Source organism: Neltuma alba, unplaced genomic scaffold, assembly GCF_004799145.2.
Source record: "Neltuma alba isolate B1F8T4 unplaced genomic scaffold, ASM479914v2 tig00013158_pilon, whole genome shotgun sequence".
Lineage (NCBI taxonomy): Eukaryota > Viridiplantae > Streptophyta > Magnoliopsida > Fabales > Fabaceae > Neltuma > Neltuma alba.
This window is the reverse complement of record NW_021637469.1, coordinates 13,854-34,718: the sequence shown is the minus strand read 5'-3', so window position 1 is coordinate 34,718 and position 20,865 is coordinate 13,854. Positions and strand designations below refer to the sequence as shown.

General features: G+C 32.2%; 1 protein-coding gene across 1 annotated transcript; it reads left to right on the top strand.

Annotated features, from left to right (window-relative positions):
* The first annotated feature begins 14,608 nt into the window (after positions 1-14,608).
* LOC114734909 (disease resistance-like protein DSC1) lies at positions 14,609-19,566 on the top strand. The gene is made up of 4 exons (XM_028922556.1): positions 14,609-15,087; positions 15,723-16,764; positions 16,872-17,165; positions 17,272-19,566. Exons 1-4 carry the CDS (start codon positions 14,609-14,611, stop codon positions 19,564-19,566), a joined length of 4,110 nt encoding a protein of 1,369 aa, XP_028778389.1.
* The last annotated feature ends 1,299 nt before the right edge of the window (positions 19,567-20,865 follow it).

Below are 20,865 nucleotides of genomic sequence, written 5' to 3'. Positions count from 1 at the left end.
CTTATTTGGCTGTGCATGTAAAAAGAATTTTCGTCAACTATGATAATTTGTATTGCAAATTATTGGTTAGATGAAATCTGCAAATAATTTTTTTAATATTTATAAATTAATTATCTAACTTTTATATTTAAAATAAAAATAATAGTAGAATGGCAAGCCAAACTTACAACCCAGCCCAAGATATTATTTTATTTAAGTTTTTTAATACCTTCTTTTATTTTCGTGACGTTACCGAGGGGTGTTTGAATAGAAACCAAACAATGGTTTCAGAAGTGCTTTTACGGATTACGAAGTAAATATGTGAAGGAGGTTATCTCGTTTTGCGGAAAAGTGCTTCTGAAACTTAGGTTTTGGTTTTGCCAAACACCCCCTAGTCTGGTTCTTTTGGCTGCGGGCATGAAAGAGCTAGATTACCCTTTTAGCGCCAAATATAATATATCAATTGCTAAAATCACATAGTAAATTTTACCGCCAAGTATTTTTCAGTATTATTTTCATTAATTTCACAAGTTTTTCTCTCTGTCTCTCACATAATTTTAGAAAAAGCGGTCCATAATTTTTATATAATAACAAATTACTAACTTAATTAATAATTTGTGTAAATTAATTAACTAGAATTTATATTTGAGATTAGAGGGGGCAACAAGTAACAACTAACAAATAACTATTTATTATTGAAATAAAATCGGAAAGCGAGGCATTCTCCTTATTCTTTAATCTTGCTGATATTCTTTTTGGAATCGCCATTCAGGTTTCAGGAGCTTATTACAACAAGGACGTGCTTCTAAATTTAAAGAGCGTTTATAAAATTTTTTACAAATCACTTATTAACAAAGCTCTCAAATCGGGAGTAGGAACTCATACTAGTTCTTCAAAAACAGTTTTTTTTATTTTCTTAACAGAAAAGTTATCAATTTACGTAGTTCGTGAAACTTACGTGAAGTTTCACAGCAACTTGCCAACGGTTCCCTCATAAAACAAAAGCCATCATGTCAAGGATTATTTTTAAATTTATTTTTATATATAATATATAAAACTCTTACAAGCAATAATGTTTACGATTGTTAAAGAGTTACAGATAAAAGCTTGTATGGGATATTTAGATTTGTGGTTGTTAAAAAGGGATCCATTCTTACAAAACAGTGATACAGTTCCTCAAATACATTCATTTTTCTAAGAAATAATCATTCTAATCCGAAACTAGTTGAAAAGTTTTTTTTGATTTTAAATATAAAACTTTAATAATTCAATAATTATAGCACCCACTTTTGCTCATCAAATGGTTAGATGCAAAACCATCCCCTCCGGGAAGCTGTCAGAGTGCCAGCCCTTCACGTACGCGAGTTTTCCTTTGTCAGAGTGACTTTATGGTTTTTCCATAACAAAAAGTGACTTTTGACTTCATATCAATTGACTAATAATTTTATCTTTTTCTTAACAGCTGGCCATGTTCACTTTCTGTTCCATCCATCCAATTTCATATATTAAAAGTCATGTCACAAGTGATGTTCATTTGGGTCTGAAGAATTAAAGGTAAGTCAAGTCTTTTGCTGCTATAACCCATCATCTCATCACTTTTTCCTGAGAATGTGTGTAAACTGTTCTTTCTGCACTTTGAAACAAACGGCAATGGTTTCTGCTTCCTCAAGCTCTGGTTCTAGGCCGAATGCTCCGAGAAAGTACGATATGTTCGTTAGTTTTAGAGGCGAAACCCGCAACAACTTCATCAGCCATCTTCTTGCTGCAGCTCTCAATAGTACATGACTGGTCATTTATTCTTCCATCCATTCACAACCTTTCCAATGAGGATATGCACCGCTTTATGGAAGCCAACCATGCAAATTTTTTGGAGACTTGAGCTCTAAACACAGAGACTGTTTTGGTCCAAAAAGTGACACATATTAATCAAAACTTTAACACGCTATCAAACACAACTGACCCTACTGTCTCTAACAACTAAAACTCTGACCCTACCATCACTGGGTGAAAGCTTGCAGGGAAGTAATGGAGTAATTATTATTCCTTCAGAGAAAGTTGCAGTGAAATAGCAAAGCAATTGGCACGGGAGTGATTCAACCATGTCGTTATGCCTTGGGATCAAATATAATAATAAATCCAAGCATGTAATATAGTACAAAACTCGGATTGTTTTACTTTTGAAAGTCTTTATTGATAGTCTAAGCTAGCTAAATACAATGAAAACATGTAATTGAAAAGGGGTTTGGGTTTTAAAGATTTAGATTGAATTGTGACCAAAGTATATGCAATGAAAATAAATCTAAGCTACTGTATTTTTGGTATTTTTGGATAAGGTTTTGATGGAATGGAAATGGATGATAGGAAGCCTTTTGAAAATGGTTTTAATGGCAATTATATTTTACTTGAGATATTGGGAATTCCACAAAATCATTAGGTTTTCTAGACTAACAACCTCAATCACCAATTGATTCCAATGTTTAAATCAATGAACTTCATTAACGAAAACATTGTTAAGCTCTTCTAATATGCAATTTGATAATGATCAATACGATTAGTTCATTGCAACCCAAAATCAACTCAAAATCAAGACATAACCATGCAAGATACGAGAGAAGCAATAGCATTATGTAACACCTCACATAATTATATTAATATACGTAACAAAATATTTATTTTAAAAGTCCATACATATTTCTAATACTTCAAATAAGTCATAATTTCAAAATATTTCTAACATAACAACAAAATAAACTATTAAAGTCTTATAGTCATAGCAAATAAAAATATAATATAGCATGTGCTTGAGAAACACAAAAGCCTTTACGGCTCACTTCATTGGTGCCTTTCCTTGATTCCTACTAGATCCTTCGCCTAAAAATTGTCAATATAGGGGGTGAGATCAAACATCTCAGTAACTACTGAAATTCTAACATATACAAGTAAACCATATATGATAAACCTAAAAATCTATTTATATATATGTATATATATATAAATTACGAATTTGATACATTCAAGTCAATTTCATTTTTTGATTCAATAATACACCAATATCATTTTTCCAATATATCAAAATAATGCAATATGCTGCCTCCCTTATATCACCATCCATCCTTATACTGCTGACTGGAGCCATAGGCTAACACATAGTCTGATAGGAACTAATCCATTTTACTGAATTATTCCAAACTCACCGATACTAGAGATATATTCAGCCAAAGATATAGAGCTCAAACTCGGACTATGGCTCCCCTCCTTTGCAAATAAAATAAGAAGGTGTCACATGTCCCACACCTCCATGAAATTCTCGGCCAAAGGAAAACATGGAAGAAGGGGCCCTAACAAGTGCTATCCACTGTGCATCGAGTGATAGCATACCACGTGGTAATTTTATATCCATACAATCTCCTTATATCCTTAACCCAACAATGCATGTCATATGCAAATAATGGTACATTATAAATATATTCTCAAATATATTATTAAAAATAAGATAGCAATAAAATTCATATACTCCTCCGGTCCTTGATATAAGACTCATTTAACTAATTTGATTAGATTAAGGAAGTTAGGTAAGTTAGTTAATTATAAAAAAAGTGACACATTTTTCCTAAAACACCATAATCATCTTTCTTAATACCACCTCTCCCTCTTCTACTTGATTATAGTTGAGGGAGTGACCATAGGGGTAATTTAGAGAAAATTGATAAATATGAGAAATGGGTCTTATATTTAGGACCAAAACCAACTCAAGAATTGGGTCCTATATTAAGGACCGGAGGAGTACTATTTAACAGCAACTCATGATAATTTCATAACTATTATATATATTTAAATATTGATCATAATTACTAGTAACAAATCTTAATAAAATCAGGTAACATACCAAAACATTTAAAAAAATCATAATATTATATTTCAATAATATAAAAATTAGTAAATCCACAATATAATCATACACAATTCACATGTACAAGAAAGAATTTTCAGAGTTATCTGGTACTCTTTACCTTACAAATAATCACATAAAGATTAGTCCAAAATTCTCAAGAGTCTACAAAATAGCATATAAGTATTTATTAATACAAAATTCAAAACTACTCTAAAATTCTAAAACTACCCTCTAAACTAGAATTACATAAATATATTAACTCTCCCAAATTTTGCTACTTATAGTAAATATGATATTATTTTGACAATAAAATTTTCATATAAGACTATTTAAATTTAATAACTTAATTAAATATACCTTTATTACCCGATATATATATATAAATATTTAAAATTCTCAATTACTTATTAGAATCTCATTTAAAATTTTTCTCAAACCAAACAATTTCGTTGAATTATAAACAAACTATAATTTTATCTAATTTCATAAAATTCTCAGTTTACAATTTTAAAAATATATCTTTAACTTACTCAATATTTAAACCGATTAAAACTTTAATAATATATTAAATAACTCATAAATTATTTAGATTGAATTTAATCGGTAAAAATATTCTATATCTTCGAATAACAAATTTTGCAACTAAAATATTAATTTAAAATTCTCAAAATAGTCATTTGAGTAAATATAAAATGATTAAAATTTCTTAATAATGCATCTTTACATTTCTACGGTCATACATTGTCAAAACTCTATATTTACACTATACCCAATGATAATGAAACTAATAATATAAATCTCTAAATATATAGAAAATATTCATAAAGAAAATATGATAAAAAGAAGTAGTTTTGTGTATCTAAATGATCCCCAAAACCGTCAGGTACTCTGCAACTTAGCTTTCTCTCTCCTTTCCTCTTTGCTTCCCACTCCCTTTTCTCTTCATTCGCTCTCTCTTCCTCTTCCTCTTCCGTCTCCTCTCCCCCTCTTTTATCATATTTTCCTTCACCATCTAACTACACCATCCCCCATTTTTTTCTCCTTCAATTTAATGCCACCCCCCTTATTTTTTCCATCAATTAATACTTGCTCCCCTTGTTTTCTTTGTTCCTCACTAACTGCCCAGCCTTTCCACCGAAGTCGGTGGAAAGCCGGGTTTTTTTTTAATAATAAAATATTATTTAACTTAATTTAATACCTTTTTTTTTTACGTTACACATTACATGAGACATATATGCAACTACATATATTGAAGTACAGAATTCAATATTAATCAATTCAAACTACATATATAAATCATTAAACAATGATTACAACAGCAATCCAAGTGTCCAATTAAGAATTACAATCCCTACACCTACGAAACCATAAGAACATAGCCAAAAATTACAGATTGAAACCGAAACTCCCCTTTGAAGCTTTGAAACTCAAGCCACTCCACCACCTTCAAGAATTGGAAAACCCTATCTCACCATAGCCTTGGAAATAGCTCCAACTAGAGTTAAATCTTTAGCCATTACAGTGAGGAGATGAAGGAAATAAGGTGGGATGAAAAAAAAGTGAAGGCAATGGAAGGAGAAGAAGATGGAGATGGAGAGGCAAGAGGATGGGAGAATAGAGGTGTTGGAGATGAGAGAATGGGATGATCAGACAGAAATAGGATTTCTAAGGGTTTAAAGGGTTAATCTGGGTCGGATTTTATGAGTAGATGTTCTATTTTCGCATTCTGACCCGAATCTAACGTTGCTGATACGAGGCGTTTTGGTTTTGGCGAATAGAGACTTTTGTCGCGACGAATTGATTTCCTGAGAGATCACTAGTGAGATTTTGAAGTTGTGGCGAAATGCTCCAATGCTCTTGATCTTGTGTTGTGTAATCTTTTGGTCCCTAATCTTAGCTCTAATCCTTGAGTATTCTGCAATGACAAGCAATAATTTGAAGCATTAATTGTCCTAAAATTCAATTAAATATAATTAATAACTAATTATGATAATTTTAAGCTCAAAAAGACACTAATTCAGGTTTCAGGAGCTTATTACAATAAGGACATGCTTCTAAATTTGAAGAGTGTTTATAGAAAATTTTACAAATCACTCATTAACAAAGCTCTCAAATCGGGAGTTGGAACTCATACTAGTTCTTCAAAAACAGGTTTTTTATTTTCTTCACATGTCAACCTAGCCCAAAGCACAAAAGTTAGATCGCTGGTCAATCTTCTACCTATTAAGCATAAGTGAGCCAATTCACATGGGGGCTAACTTTTTGTTCATCACAATAAACCGCGTGATTTGTCATATTAACAAAAAAGTTATTAATTTAAATAGTTCGTGAAACTTACGTGAAGTTTCATAGCAACTTGCCAATGTTTCCCTCATAAAACATAAGCCATCATGTCAAGGATTATTTTTAAATTTATTTTTATATATACTATATAAAACTCTTACAAGCAATAATGTTTAGAAATGTTAAACAGTTACAGATTAAAGCTTAGATGGGATATTTAGATTTGTGGTTATTAAAAAGGGATCCATTCTTACAAAACAGTGATACAGTTCCTCAAATACATTCATCTTTCTAAGAAATAACCATTCTAATCTGAAACTAGTTAATAAATTTATTTTGATTTTAAACATAAGACCTTAATTCAATTTTTTTCTCACATAATTCTTCCCCAAATTAACTATATATCTTTATTGATTGCACATATAAAGGAAGTTTCTGTGCGTTGTGATGGTTTCAATGCATATATATTATTAATTAGATGAGGTATTTGAGAAAAACTAACATACATCTTTTAATAAATAACTAATTTAAATAATTTTTTTAATATTCAAATCACATATCACCAAGTTACTGTTCTAATTCACTGAGTTATATCACCCACTTTCGCTCATCAAATGGTTAGATGCAAAACCATCCCCTTCCTGGAGGCTGTCAGAGTGCCGGCCTTAACGTATGTAAGTTTACCTTTATCAAAGTGACTTTATGGTTTTTCCATAACAAAAAAAGTGACTTTTGACTTCATATCAATTGACTAATAATTTTATCTTGTTCTTAACAGCTGGCCATATTCACTTTCGGTTCCATCCATCCAATTTCATGTTTTAAAATTTCTGTCACAAGTGATGTTCTAGGCCGAATGCTCCAAGAAAGGATATGTCTGTTATTTTTAGAGGCAAACCCACCACAACTTTACCAGCCATCTCCATGCAGCTCTCAATAGTACATGACTGGTCATCTATTCTTCCATCCATTCACAACTTTTCCAATGAGGATATGCACTGTTTTGATATGGAAGCCAACCATACAATTCTGGGATCCCCACTTGGTGCTCATCACCTGATGAGCAATCTGGACCATTCAGATAATAATCTGGACAGTTCAGATTTAATATTTTTAAATAATTATTTTAAAATATAAAAAATTATATTTTTAAAGAATGATAGTTAAGAGATTATCTTTATTTTTTATCCTATATCTATTAAAATAATTATTTTAAAAAAAAATCAGATCTGGACTGTCCAGATCGGTCCAGATCTGATGAGTACCAAACTAATGAGCACCTAATGCAAATCCTACAATTCTGCCAGAGACTTGAGTTCTAAACAACAGATACTGTTTCGGTCCAAAAAGTAACACATATTAATCAAAACTTTAACACGTTTTCAAAGACAATTGACCCTACCGTCTCTAACAACTAAAACTCTGACCCTACCATTGCTTGGTGAAAGCTGCAGGGAAGTAACAGAGTAATTATTATTCCTTCAGGGGAGGTTGCAGTGAAATAGCAAAGCAATTGGCATGAGAGCATCATCGTCAATTTTTTCAGCGTAGGCCGCGCATTTTGTTGGACCTTAGTTACATAGAAGCTTTCACATGCAGATGTAATTCTCCCAAAGACTTGACTTCATAATTACTTTGCCCCAGAAAAGTAGCATATACTCCCTCCAATTTTAAATATAACAGTTATGTAAGTAATTTATGGAATTAAGTTTATTATTTAAAAGAAATATGTGTTTGATTTACCTAAATACTCCTTTATAATAATTGTATTGAAAACTATCACATTAATAGCGTAACAAGAAAATTATAAATCTGACGGATAAAATACATTAAACTTTTATACTTGGAATTAAAATACTCTTTCAATTCAAATTAGATCTAGACATCCGATTCTTTTTGAGTATTCTTTTCTCTCTATATTTTTCACATCCAAACAACAAGGGGAATTTTCAATCCTCTATGCACAACTTCTCGGTTGAGGATATGGCCGAGTTCAATATGGAGGCCGACGCATGCAATTCCACCGTAAGTCTTAAGTTCTAAATAATACTACCTCCAACTCTTAACACAACTAATTTGTGAAACTACGAACTCTCTTAATATTTGTAAACAATAAAAATAATTTGGACAAAAAATTATAAATTTGCAGGGAAGAAACAGAGTAATTATTATTCCTCCAAACCCCAAAATTAAGTCAGAGGAAGTTGCGTTGAAAGAGCAAAGAAATGGGTATATGAAAGCATCAACATCATCTTTTCAGCGTAGGCCACACATTTTATTGGACCTCAGTTAAGCAGAAGCTGTCACATGCAAATGTAATTCTCCCATTGACTTGACTTCATAATTACTGTGCCCCGGCCCCCCAAAAATTATACTCCCTCCAATTTTAAATATAGGTGTTACGTAACTAACTTATGAAATTAAGTTTATTATTTAAAAAAAATATGTGTTTGACTTACCTGAATCCTCCTTTAATAATTGTATCAAAACTACCATATTAATAGAAATCCCCATGTACTATAACAGTAATAGTGTAAAAAGAAAATTATGAATTTAAACAATAAAATAGATTGAATTAACGCATTCAGCTACCAGTCGAACTCGCGGCTCGATGGTCAAAGCAATTTGCTTTCACCCCTCAACCCCGAGTTCGGGCGCGGTAGCCAAAATCACAGAACTAAAATACTCCTTCAATTCAAATTAGATCTAGAGGGCGTCTAATAAATCATGAGTTCTTGATATTTACCAAGCAACCATTTCACGTTAAATTGAACATAAGTAATAACCGGAAACAAACAAAAAGATTTTTTTTTTTTTGCCATGAGAAATTATTTGAAGAAAGCGGTGGGATGAGAAATTATTTGAAGAAAGCGGTGGGGTGAGATTTGATCTCACTACCTCATAAATATTTGAGCCAATAAAAAAAAGTGTCTATTGGGCCACAAATGATTTCTTAATATTATAATACAAAAAATAATATAAATTAACTCTTTTATTCTGGTTTCACAATAATTTATCTAAAAATAACAAGTCTTGACTGGAAAATAAAAAAAAATCTAAAATTGAGATTAACAAAACGTTTTTTTTCTAATACATAACGTAAAATAACATATGAATAAGTTAAAAATAATAATTTATTTGAAAATAATAAGTCTTATAACTAGAATGTCCAACATAACTAAAATGATTATACCATCTAGCACAATTTTTTTTTTTAACCCCAAGTGGACGCAATAAAACATAGCCGTTACAGACTTACCGGGTGGGGACAAAGGTGGGTAAGGCCTCTTCAGCCTTCACAATGCTTGCGCGCGGCAAGAGTGCAGGGAAGGGGGGGAGCATCTTTGGTCTGCCACGTGAAGGAGTACAGTTGGCTGTTTCGGTTGTCCGGTTGCTGTGGGAATTTGTTCTTGTAGATGATGAGCCGGTATTGGATGGAGAAAATATTGGAGAAAAATAATAGGAAAAAAATACCACTCCTCCTATTATTAATATAAAACGTGTTTTGTAATAAAAATTATAGTATAAAGTAGGTTTTATATTAAAGAATGAATGAAATATTAAAAAAGTTTCAGTCAAAATATTACTATATTCGATTCTTAATATAAGAGTTAAATTATTGTTGTTAAACTCGCAAGTGGACTTTTGGAGTTTGATGAATTGAATTTTACTTATTTGGATTCAAAATATATTTAAAGAGAATTGTTGTTATTTTTTATATGTTAATTATTTAATTATATATTTTAAATATTAATTTATTAATAAAGGTAAACTCTTACTATTCAAGTTTCTATCTTTTATCATGAGTTTCTTTAGACTTACGAGTTTGACAATTTTGGTTTAAATAACTTATTTGTAAATATTAAAAAAAATTAGTTAAGTTGTTTATTGTTTTAAAGTTGTGACAATTTTTTCACTTATGATAAATACTCATAAAAATGTTTATATAAATCAAGACAAAATTTCTTTACATACTTATTTTATAAATTAAGATTGAACAACTGTTTTTAAAGTATCCCATCCCCTTCCAAAATTCAAACAAGACATGAATTGATTGTACGAGGGAATATGTTATGTCGTGATTTTTGTGTCTAGATTAAAGCATTAATAAGCTTAAGGTATTTATTATGTTATTCTCATATTATCTTTAATTTAAAATTAGTTATTTTTTCTAAATTACACCAAATGAGTAATAATGATAAAATTGGATGCTTCTTCGATTCCCCCCCCAAAAAAAAGAATTTTAAGCTTTTCTTAATTTCAATGTTAATGATGAAAATGACTATAAAAAATCGAAAGAGTAATTATTGGGAAGAATGTTACAAAAAGAAGATTGAAATTACTAAATCTAAAATCAGATCTGATTCATATACTTTATAATAGATTTTAACAATATTTGACTTGTAGAAAACAATACATTTTATTGGTTCATATAAATAAAACAAGATAGAAGTGGCAGTTGTCTCGTATAAAAAGAAAGGAAAGGGTGTTCTTTAGCAAGCTTTCACTTTCATATGCAATTGACCCTAGAAATGAGTTTGGGTGATCTGGACTGCCAGATCCATTTCTTTTAACTTTTATTTTTTTAAAAATATTTTAATTTATACAGAATTAAAAATAAAGATATTTTTTTAACTCTCAGTTTTATAAAAAAACAGCTTTTTATTTAAAAATTATGAGTTAAACATTCTAAATACTGGCTAATGAAATTATATTTAAACCGTACAAACCTCGCGTGGTCATGGAGCACCAAATTGGGTCCATTACTCCGTTGTTTGTACCTACCATGAGTAGAAGTAGCGTCACTAACATTAACAACGTGACCCCACCATGAGTTAGCAGTGAGGGGAAGAACAGTGCCATTAAATTTTGATTCAAAATTTCCACCGAATTAAAGTTGCTTTGTTCAGTGTATTAGGAGGTGTTTGGCAACTGTTAAAAATGCTTTTAAAAAGCATTTTTCTGTAAAACGAAGCAAATTCCTTCATATATTTATTTTGTAAATTATAAAAATATTTTTAAAATTATGTTTTGGTTTTTATCCAACGATATTCTGTCACTTTTAATAATTGTGTACATTGGATACTCCGCTTTTTCACAGAACTGAATTTAACTGGCATACTAAACGGGCGATTCCACAAAGACTATTTCCGTCATCACCATTGTGCGTAAACTGTTTTTTCTGCACTTTGAAACAAACAGCAATGGCTTCTACTTCTTCAGGCTCGGGCTCTTGCATTATTGGTCGGTGTGTCGGTTCTCAAACTTTATGTAAATTTATGTAAAGGAGTTTTCAAACTTGCAATGCATAGTATTTATGTAAATTTAATACATGTGAATTATGAGTTGTTTTTTTCCCCAACGAGACTGTGTCTTATTTTTAGGATTGCTGACAATTAAAAACACACTTTAATTTTACATTTAAAGTAAGCCCAAAATAGTTTCAAGGAGTTTTCAACTTCCCACAGGTTTATACATTATTGTATAGTGTATACCATTAGTCCAATTACTTGGTCTAATAGTACGTGACGGTTCATTTATTCTTCCCTCTCTTCACAACTTTTCCAATTAGGATATGCACCACTTTAATATGGAAGCCAACCATGCAATTCTGCCAAAGACTTGAGTTCTAAATAACAGACATTGTTTTGGCTCAAAAAGTAATAGAAATCAATTATAACATTACTTTCTCTGTCCCATTTTATAAGCAACAATTACTATCTGCCTTTTGTTTCTAAATATATGCAATTTTTACGAGTTGTTTTAAATTTTTGTAGTGAATCTTTCATTTTGTCCTCATTAATTACTCATTTTAATACTCAATATATTTATAATCTCATTTCCTAAACCATTATCTTTTCATCACACATTCTCTCTCTTTCCTAATTCTCTTTATTATAATAATTTTCTTATTCTCTCTTTTATACTCTCTCTTCCCATAAATAAGGGCATTTTAGTGAAAGAATTTTTAATTTCTACATATTTATTGTTTTTAATTAATTTTAACCAATATTTTGATTTTCGTGATGAGTTTTAATGTTATTTATAAAAAGGGACGGGGGTATTTAACACGCTTTCAAACACAATTGATCATACTATCATCTCTAACAGCTAAAATTCTGACCCTACTATTAATTGGTGAAAGTTGCAGTGAAATAGGAAAGCAGTTGGTATGAGCGCGTCAGCATCAACTTTTCAGCGTAGGCCACACATTTTGTTGGACCTTAGTTACGGAGAAGCTTTCTTCTCTCTCTCTGTTTTTTTTTTAAAAAAACCGGAAGAAGCTTTCATGAAAATGTAATGCTCCCAAAGACTTGACTTCATAATTAATGTGCCCCAAAAAATAACATATACTCCCTCCAATTTTCAATATAGGAGTTAGGTAATTTTATTAATTATTTCCAAAAAATATTTGTGGGTTTACCTAAATACTCCTTTAATAATTTATATTAAAAACCACCACATTAATAGAAATCTCCTCCTTTAATTATAAATTTCAAAGATAATGTAAACTGAATTTTTATATTTAAAATTAAAATATTCTTCCAATTCAAATTAGATTTAGACCGATCTAGTAAATCATTAGTTTCTATCAATCCGTTTAGCACGCAAACCCATTTCAAGTTAAATTAAACCAACAAAAAAGAACATAAAGTCAAGATAAGTAATGAGCAAAAACAAACAAATAGAAGTCACTCTATGTAAAATCTGAAAACAGATTGAGAAAAGGTCAAAAATAAAAGAGTGTGTTTCAAAAATTCACAAAAGTCATAATATTATATTATACTTAAAATGGTGAACGTGCCAAGATACCTATAAATTTTTACTCAAAGTATACTCATCATTATAATCTTTTCATAAGTGCAAAAATACATAAAAACTTGCAAGACCAGAGAAAAAATGATTTCACCCACGCTAATGCTATGAAAGTATCAAAATGCTGCTAATTCAAAAAAAAAGAAAAGGCAAAGATACAAAAATACTTATAAACTTTTAATCAAAGTGTGCCAAATCTCATATGTTTTTTCACGTTTGTAAAAGTGCCAATGACCATACAAATAAATTAATTCTTCCAGTTTTAACAGATAAACGCTATTAAATTTTATTATACTATGATAATGCCAATAATTTTATGATTAATATATATGTTCAGTCTTTTAAATTTACATTAAGTTTTAATTTAGTCTCTTAAATACGCAAAGTATATTTTTAGTTACTAAATGTTAACATCATAGGTCACATTAACAGAAAATGCTTACTCAATGAATTTAAAGGATTTTTGGCCCCAAAAAAATGAATTTAAAGGATGACTCTACAAAAATACCCGCAAACGTATAAATAAATTAATTATTCTATTTTTTAAAAAAATTAAATTTTATTATACTATTATGCTTTTGCACCTCCACAAAGGTTATGGTGATGGATGCACTTTAAATAAAAGTTTATGGGTATTTTTACGCTTTCAACCTTCAAATTAATTATAGTAACTGTGGTAATTATTCTTGTAGATGATCAGTTGGTGTTGGTGGGGCTTTTGCATTATTGCTCTGTGTATTGGTTCTCACATCTTGTGCATTTTAATTTGGCAACTGGGCCTCTTACATATTCCAATTTATTTTGTTACAGTGCAAGCAGCATCGAAATGTACTGGAACCCATCATTTTAATTGACCCTATCATCACTAACAAATATTAGAACTCATCATTTAACACAATTTCAAACAGATCATTGACCCTATCATTACTAATAATTTTTCTATTCAGTTTTTGACATAAGAACTAGTTGGGAGTTAAATTTAATATTATATATAAGATCTTAATATGGTTGTCATATTTATCATTTTTTTTCAAACTAATTTATTTATATTATAAATTGATATATATATAATCTAATACTCTATAAAATATATTTTAAGAAGATCATGTCATGTTTATTATAATTAAATAATTTATTTATTTTTAATATATTTAAATTAGTAAATACTTTTTATATTGAAAAATAGAAGTCAGTAACAACAATAATGTCCCTAACACTAATATGTGAAAGTTGAGAGCAATTGAATTTTGATTGGCTTGAAGCACCAACATCATCTTTTAACGTACAAACCATTCACATGCGAAAAAGTTACACAACTTACACTCATTCACACACAATGGACCCTACCATTAAGGGTAGGACCTTTCCCTCTAATTCATCGTATGAGGGACGGACAACGTAATTCACAAGCAATGGACCCTGCTTTTTGTCGCCAAAAGAAAGGTGGTGGGGTTAGGATGGAAATGAAATTTGTTATTAATTCCAATATGAAAAGGGTAAAAGTATGTCATTTGGCTTTGGAGACTTGAAAAAGTGAATAAAGTCTGGCCGCTGCCATACATACTCCATCACCAGTTCACTTTTGCCATTTCTCAGCAAAGAAGACAGAGAGAGATCCGAGAGTGTAATCAGAATACCATGTTTCCCATAGCTTCCCCATCATCTTCTTCTTCTTCCAAGAAATATGATGTGTTTCTGAGTTTCAGAGGAGAGGACACTCGCAGATCCTTTACCAGCCATCTCCATACTGCCTTGTGCCTCAGAGATATTGAGACATACATTGATTATAAGCTCCCAAAAGGCGATGACATCTCCCAATCACTCATTGAAGCAATTCATGATTCATTCATCTCTGTGGTGGTCTTCTCTCAAAACTATGCCACTTCAAAATGGTGTTTGAATGAGCTCCTTGAGATCCTTTGCTGCAAACAACATCAGGAACAAATTGTTGTTCCTATCTTCTACGAAATCGACCCATCTGATGTACGCAAACAAAAGGGAGCTTATGAGAAAGCATTCGCAGAACATTTGGAGAAAAACTCAGAGAAGGTGGAGAAGTGGAGACAAGCACTTTTTGAGATTGCAAATCTAGCAGGATGGGACTCCTGCAACTACAGGTCACTCTCCATTCTCTAACTCCAAGTATCTGAATCAGAGTTTCATACTTCTACTTATTACTGTGATTGGTCTTCATATTCACATAAATTGCTTTTTTCTTTCCATTTTAGCTTATCCGACAACTAATTAACTGGCAGTGAATAATGATGTTGGATCATGTTCTGCAATACTCATGTATACATGACATATAAACTTAATTTCTTTTCATTGTTGGGTTTACATGAAAAAAACGTTATTTAAATGGTGTCATCTCAAAATTGGATACCTTAGCTCTGAAAGTTGATTTTTTCCCCCTTTTTTCGCCTATCAGATGAAAGTTGATTTTTTAAATCTTCAACGTAACCTTTTTTTTGAATTAATTGTCACTCTACGAATAACTCATATAGTAGAGTAAATTATGTATACATTTCTTATGTTTGAATTAATCCTTCTTAATAATTTTGAAAATGGAGGAAAAATATCCACACAAATTTGATAAACTATGAAGAAAATTTTCTTTTTTTTTAAAAATAATAATCTTGTGATGCAAAAAATCATCATCAATTATTTGTCACTTTATTTAATATATTATTTATTAAATAATTTTCATGTGATACATTAATATTTTCTTCCACAATTCTTTTTCTTATGTCAGGGATGAAGCAAAACTCATTCAAAATATTGTCAATGACATCATCAACAAACTGAACCATAGGTACTCAGGAAGTGTATTAGAAAATATCGTTGGAATTGATGAGAATTTGGATCATATTGAGCAATTGCTCGAAGAATCCTCGACAATTGGGATTTGGGGGATGGGCGGGATAGGCAAGACAACAATGGCTAAGGTTGTGTTTGCCAAGCTCCGCTCTCAATTTGATAGTTGCTGCTTCTTAGAAAATTTTAGGGAAGAGTCAAAAAGGCATGGGTTAAAATATGTACGTGATGAACTTTTCCGACAATTATCAAAGGATACATCTATTAGGAGGCTCAATCGTAGAAGAGTTTTGATTGTACTTGATGATGTTAGCAACACAAAGCAGTTAGATGAGTTGAAAAGTGAAGCTCCTCCTTTGGGTCCTGGCAGTAAAGTCATCATAACAAGTCGAGATAAGCATGTGCTTATTGTTGGAAGAGTTGATAAAATACATGAGGCCAAGGCATTGAGCAACAACAATTCACTTGAGCTTTTCAAGCTCAAAGCCTTCCACAAAGATGGTTATGAAAGTGAATATGAACAACCAGTTAAAAGAGCACTTGCTTATGCCAAAGGCATCCCATTGGCCTTAACCGTTTTGGGTTCGTTTCTACATTCCAGACCTGCAGATCAATGGGAAGATGCGTTGAGTAAATTAGAAAGTATGGCCCATGAAGATATTCAAAATGTGTTAAAATTGAGCTATGATGGACTCGATGACGAAGTGAGGGAGATATTTTTAGACATTGCTTGTTTTTTTAAAGGTAGATCTGGACAATATGTAGAAGCAATGCTAAAGAGCTTTGGCTTTCACGCAAGCATTGGTTTGGGAATTCTTGTGGATAGGGCGTTGATAAGTCTTAGTCATAATGCGGTATGGATGCATGATTTAATTCAATCAATGGCTTTCGAAATTGTTCGCAAAGAGTGTAACAATCCTGGAGGGCGTAGTCGACTATGGAATTCCGATGAGATCTTCGACGTTCTAAAACATAATCTAGTAAGAAAAATATTTACCTTTCTAATTAAACATTTGAAAACGAATGAAAAGAAATTGTTAATATAAAGCTATTTATTTATTTTCTTTTGGGCTTTTGTGTTGTTCAGGGAAGTGATGCAATTCAAGGCATAAGTTTAGATTTGTCTCAAATAAAGGAATTACAGTTCAGTGCTGATGCCTTTGGAAAGATGACAAATTTAAGGTTTTTGGAAGTCTATTCATCTAAGAGGTCGTGTATTGTGAATCTTCCTCCAATGCTTGAATCATTTCCTAATTTATTACGGTATCTTCGATGGGACAATTTTCCTTTAAAGTCCTTACCGTTGTCATTCTGTGCCGAGAAGCTAGTTGAACTTCGCATGCCTCGTAGCCGCCTTCAAAAACTATGGGATGGCAAGCAGGTATGACATACAAATATGAGTCTTATAATTTTTCTCTTTTTTACAATTTGGTTCAAATTTAAGACTCTTGTTTCCTATGTAATATTTCTCTTTTTAATTGTTGCAGGACTTGGTGAATTTAAGGAATATAGACCTTTGGGGATCTAGAAAATTGATGGAGTTGCCAGATTTGTCCACCGCTGAAACACTTGAACAGCTAAATCTTGAATGGTGTGATAGTTTATGCCATCTTCATCCATATATTTTATCTCTTCCGAGATTGAAGGATGTGAATCTTGGGAGTTGCAAAAACTTAAAGAGTTTGAAAGCAGAGAGTCAATCAAAATCGCTCTCAATACTACGTCTTTATCATTGCTCTAGTCTCAAGGAATTTTCATTCTCTTCGGACAAACTAATTTCTTTAGGGTTAGTTCTCTTAAAAGTCGAGAATATAGACTTTTTAGGTGGGCATATGGAGGAACTTCAGTGTCTCTCTCTTGATGGTTCCGAACTAAAGAATCTTCCGATTAATGACATTTGTTGCATGAGATCTCTTTTGGGGCTTCATCTTAATTATTGCACGGGAGTGATTGACAAATCAAAGCTCCATAGCTTATTTGATGCTTTGCGATATCTCGTATCACTTTCTTTGAGAGGGTCATGCACATTAACGGAACTTCCAGACAATATCAAGCATCTCTCGAGGCTACAGTCTCTTGATGTAAGCTATTGCAGGGACCTTCAATCTTTACCAGAACTTCCTCCATCCATTGACGAATTACATGCCTACGGCTGCACATCATTAAAGACGCTACAATTCACTTCTCATATTGAATCTCCATCATTGGCAGATGAAATAATGTTGGGTTCAACCCTCCATTCCTCAGTTAGCTCCTCAGTTAGTTATCTCCAAAACCTTCGAAAGCTTAGTCTTGGTGGTTGTGAACAGGTGTATGAATTGCTTGAAAACATCGGCTCCTTATCTTCATTATCTTCACTGGATTTGAGTGGAAGTATTGTAGCGAGCTTGCCTGCTAGTATCAAGTATCTCTCAAATCTAAAAGAAATACGCTTGACCAATTGTACAAGACTTCGTTCTCTGCCAGAACTGCCGCCATCCACAGAAACCGTCTTCGCTAGTGGTTGCATATCATTGAAGATTGTACCTATTTCAATGCCTTTTGCACTACAATTGAAGTTGCTACTTCTGAGAGATTGCTTGAAATTGGAGAACTGCTTTCTGTCTCATGTGACGGAAACTACTTATTTCTTATTGAAGCGATTGGTGTACACAAACCAACGCGCTGCTGTCTGTTACCCTGGAATAAAAGTTCCAAAGTGGTTTGGATCTAATGAGAGAACAGAGGCTTCCAACTGTATAACTATTGAGTCTCCTTCAGCCACAAACGACCTAATCGGCTTCATCTTTTGCTGTATTCTTTCTCGGCATTCCTATAAGGATGACGTGCAATGCCAAATTCATTATGATGGTAAGCGGTGCGGATTCTCAAGTTTTGGTCTTTATGCGAATCTACATTCAGAATTTTATGATGATGAAAATTCGGAATCACGTCATGTTTTTTTGTGGTGTGATCCTAACGAATTCATAAACTTCCCCAAAGCAACGAACAACCAAAACACCAATTACAGGCCAAAGGTGTCATTTGAATTCTCTGTTGCCAAATCTACACAGAAGCTCGTTCATTCTGTGATTGAAGCATGTGGAGTCTGCCCAATATATGCCTCGAAATATCACGACTTCATTCAACAAATGGGATGCCAGCCAAACTTAGGTACCCAAAAAGAGTCCTATCATTATGCTGATGAGAATTCATTTCATAAAATGCTCCAATATGTTAGATTCTCATTAAAGCAAGGAGAATGTGGCAATTTTGAAGGAAGTACTATTCCAGAGTGGTTTACTTACAAAAGTTCAATGACAGGGTACAGAGATTTGAGTGTGTGTGTTCAGGTTGCTCCAGATTTTGAAAACTTAATAGGTTTCATTTTCTGCTTTGTCATACCTCACTTCTCCTCAAAAGAAAGGGATCAATGTCACTCATCATGTCGATGCTATTCGTTTACCTCAAGAGGATGGCACTATTCAATGGAAAAATTGAATTCATATGATGATGTGTTTCTATGGTATGATCCCCTCTATTGTGAACACATACTAAAACTGGGAAAAGGTTATAACAAGTGGCTTCGATTTGTCTTTAATCTTTATGATGTTTTGATCAATGGGTTTTATGTTGGTAATTGCTTGATCAAAGAATGTGGAGTTCGGCCGATATATGTCTCAGAGTACACAAACTTCCTCCAACAAAAGAAAGGGGAGGTGAGTATGCCAAAAAAGAGGCATCAGAATATTGATGATGACCAACATCAACTCCCTTCAACAAAGAAATTGAAGGACTCTTAGGTATCGTTCAATCTATTCCCCATGTCCAAGACGTCTCATTATGCTACTCATGAGTTGCTACTTTTGCTGTCCCAATTGAATTTGGAATCTACAGAGAAACATACTCATCATAAATAAACTACCAACAATCCATTACTTGATTGGTATGTATCTCTCTTTTACATTTCGTTAATTAAGTTTGACATTGGTATACCATAGCTACCCCAGGCAAATATAGATGATGTTTTAAATAAACACGTGTTGCTTTGCAATATATTTAATTTTATTGATGTGTTTATATCCTGTTATTTCCGAAATTGGGATTTTACTTTCTTGGCTTCTTACAATGAGTATGTATCATGTCAAACAACTACGCTGACATGTTTCTTGATGCAGAAGTCCAGTAAAGCATAACATAATAGGAAACTTGGTATGCTTAGCCTAGTTTCGTTAGATACCGTAACTAAAAATAAAAAAAGCGTTGAAGTGAAATAACCAACCAAATCTTAAGATGATTATATTTAAGAACGAAACTATTTTCCAGAATCCTTCTATTTTCCTAGATTTCTGTCTATTTACAAAATAATTCAACTTCTGCGACAGTCAACAGAGGCTAAGGAAAGATTCTTCATGATTTAGCCCCTCGTATTTGTAGGTGTAAATTGTGGTGAAGCAGTGAAGCTTTCATTTCCTCTGGATTTCAAAACCAAGTACCGATCAAATGATGGGCAATGTGCTGATTACTATCACATCAAATGCAGATTGCTGCAAGCCGAGATTGGAGGGTAACCAAGAAAATTAAATTCCTGAAATTGAGTTTTAGTTGCATATCTTCTTTCTGATGCAAACCTTATATTCAATCATTAATATCACTAATGTTATACCCAAAAAAGTTTATTAACTGATAGTGTCATATTCTTTCATCTTTGCAGTTTGACATGTTATATGTATTTAGTCATCATTCTCGGCCAAGAAAAGCTGACAGTAAAAACCGACGGATGCTGCTGCTTAATGTGAAAACGTATTCATACTGTTGTTGGACATAAAAGAAAAGTGATGTCAGACATTAAGAAGGTTAAGTCTAGTGAGTTGGAATTTCTCCTGTTTTCGGTCAAAATAATTGCTTTCTTCACTTTGTTATGCTTGCTTTCTCTTTCTCTCTGCTTTTAGGAAGTAATGCACTGAAACCAGGATGTGTGTGTGTGAGTTTGTAATTTGAAAATGATCTTCAATTTGTTATTACGTTAAATTGCAGATCTTGATACAAGAGACACTGATTGTGATGTCCAGTTATTAAAACAATACGGAAAATAGGCAGAG

Excerpts from the sequence above, each read along its gene's own strand:
- LOC114734909 (XM_028922556.1), top strand. The coding sequence starts at position 14,609 with ATGTTTCCCATAGCTTCCCCATCATCTTCTTCTTCTTCCAAGAAATAT. Across the intron at positions 15,088-15,722 it reads TGGGACTCCTGCAACTACAG|GGATGAAGCAAAACTCATTC; the intron begins GTCACTCTCCAT and ends TTCTTATGTCAG. Across the intron at positions 16,765-16,871 it reads ACGTTCTAAAACATAATCTA|GGAAGTGATGCAATTCAAGG; the intron begins GTAAGAAAAATA and ends TGTGTTGTTCAG.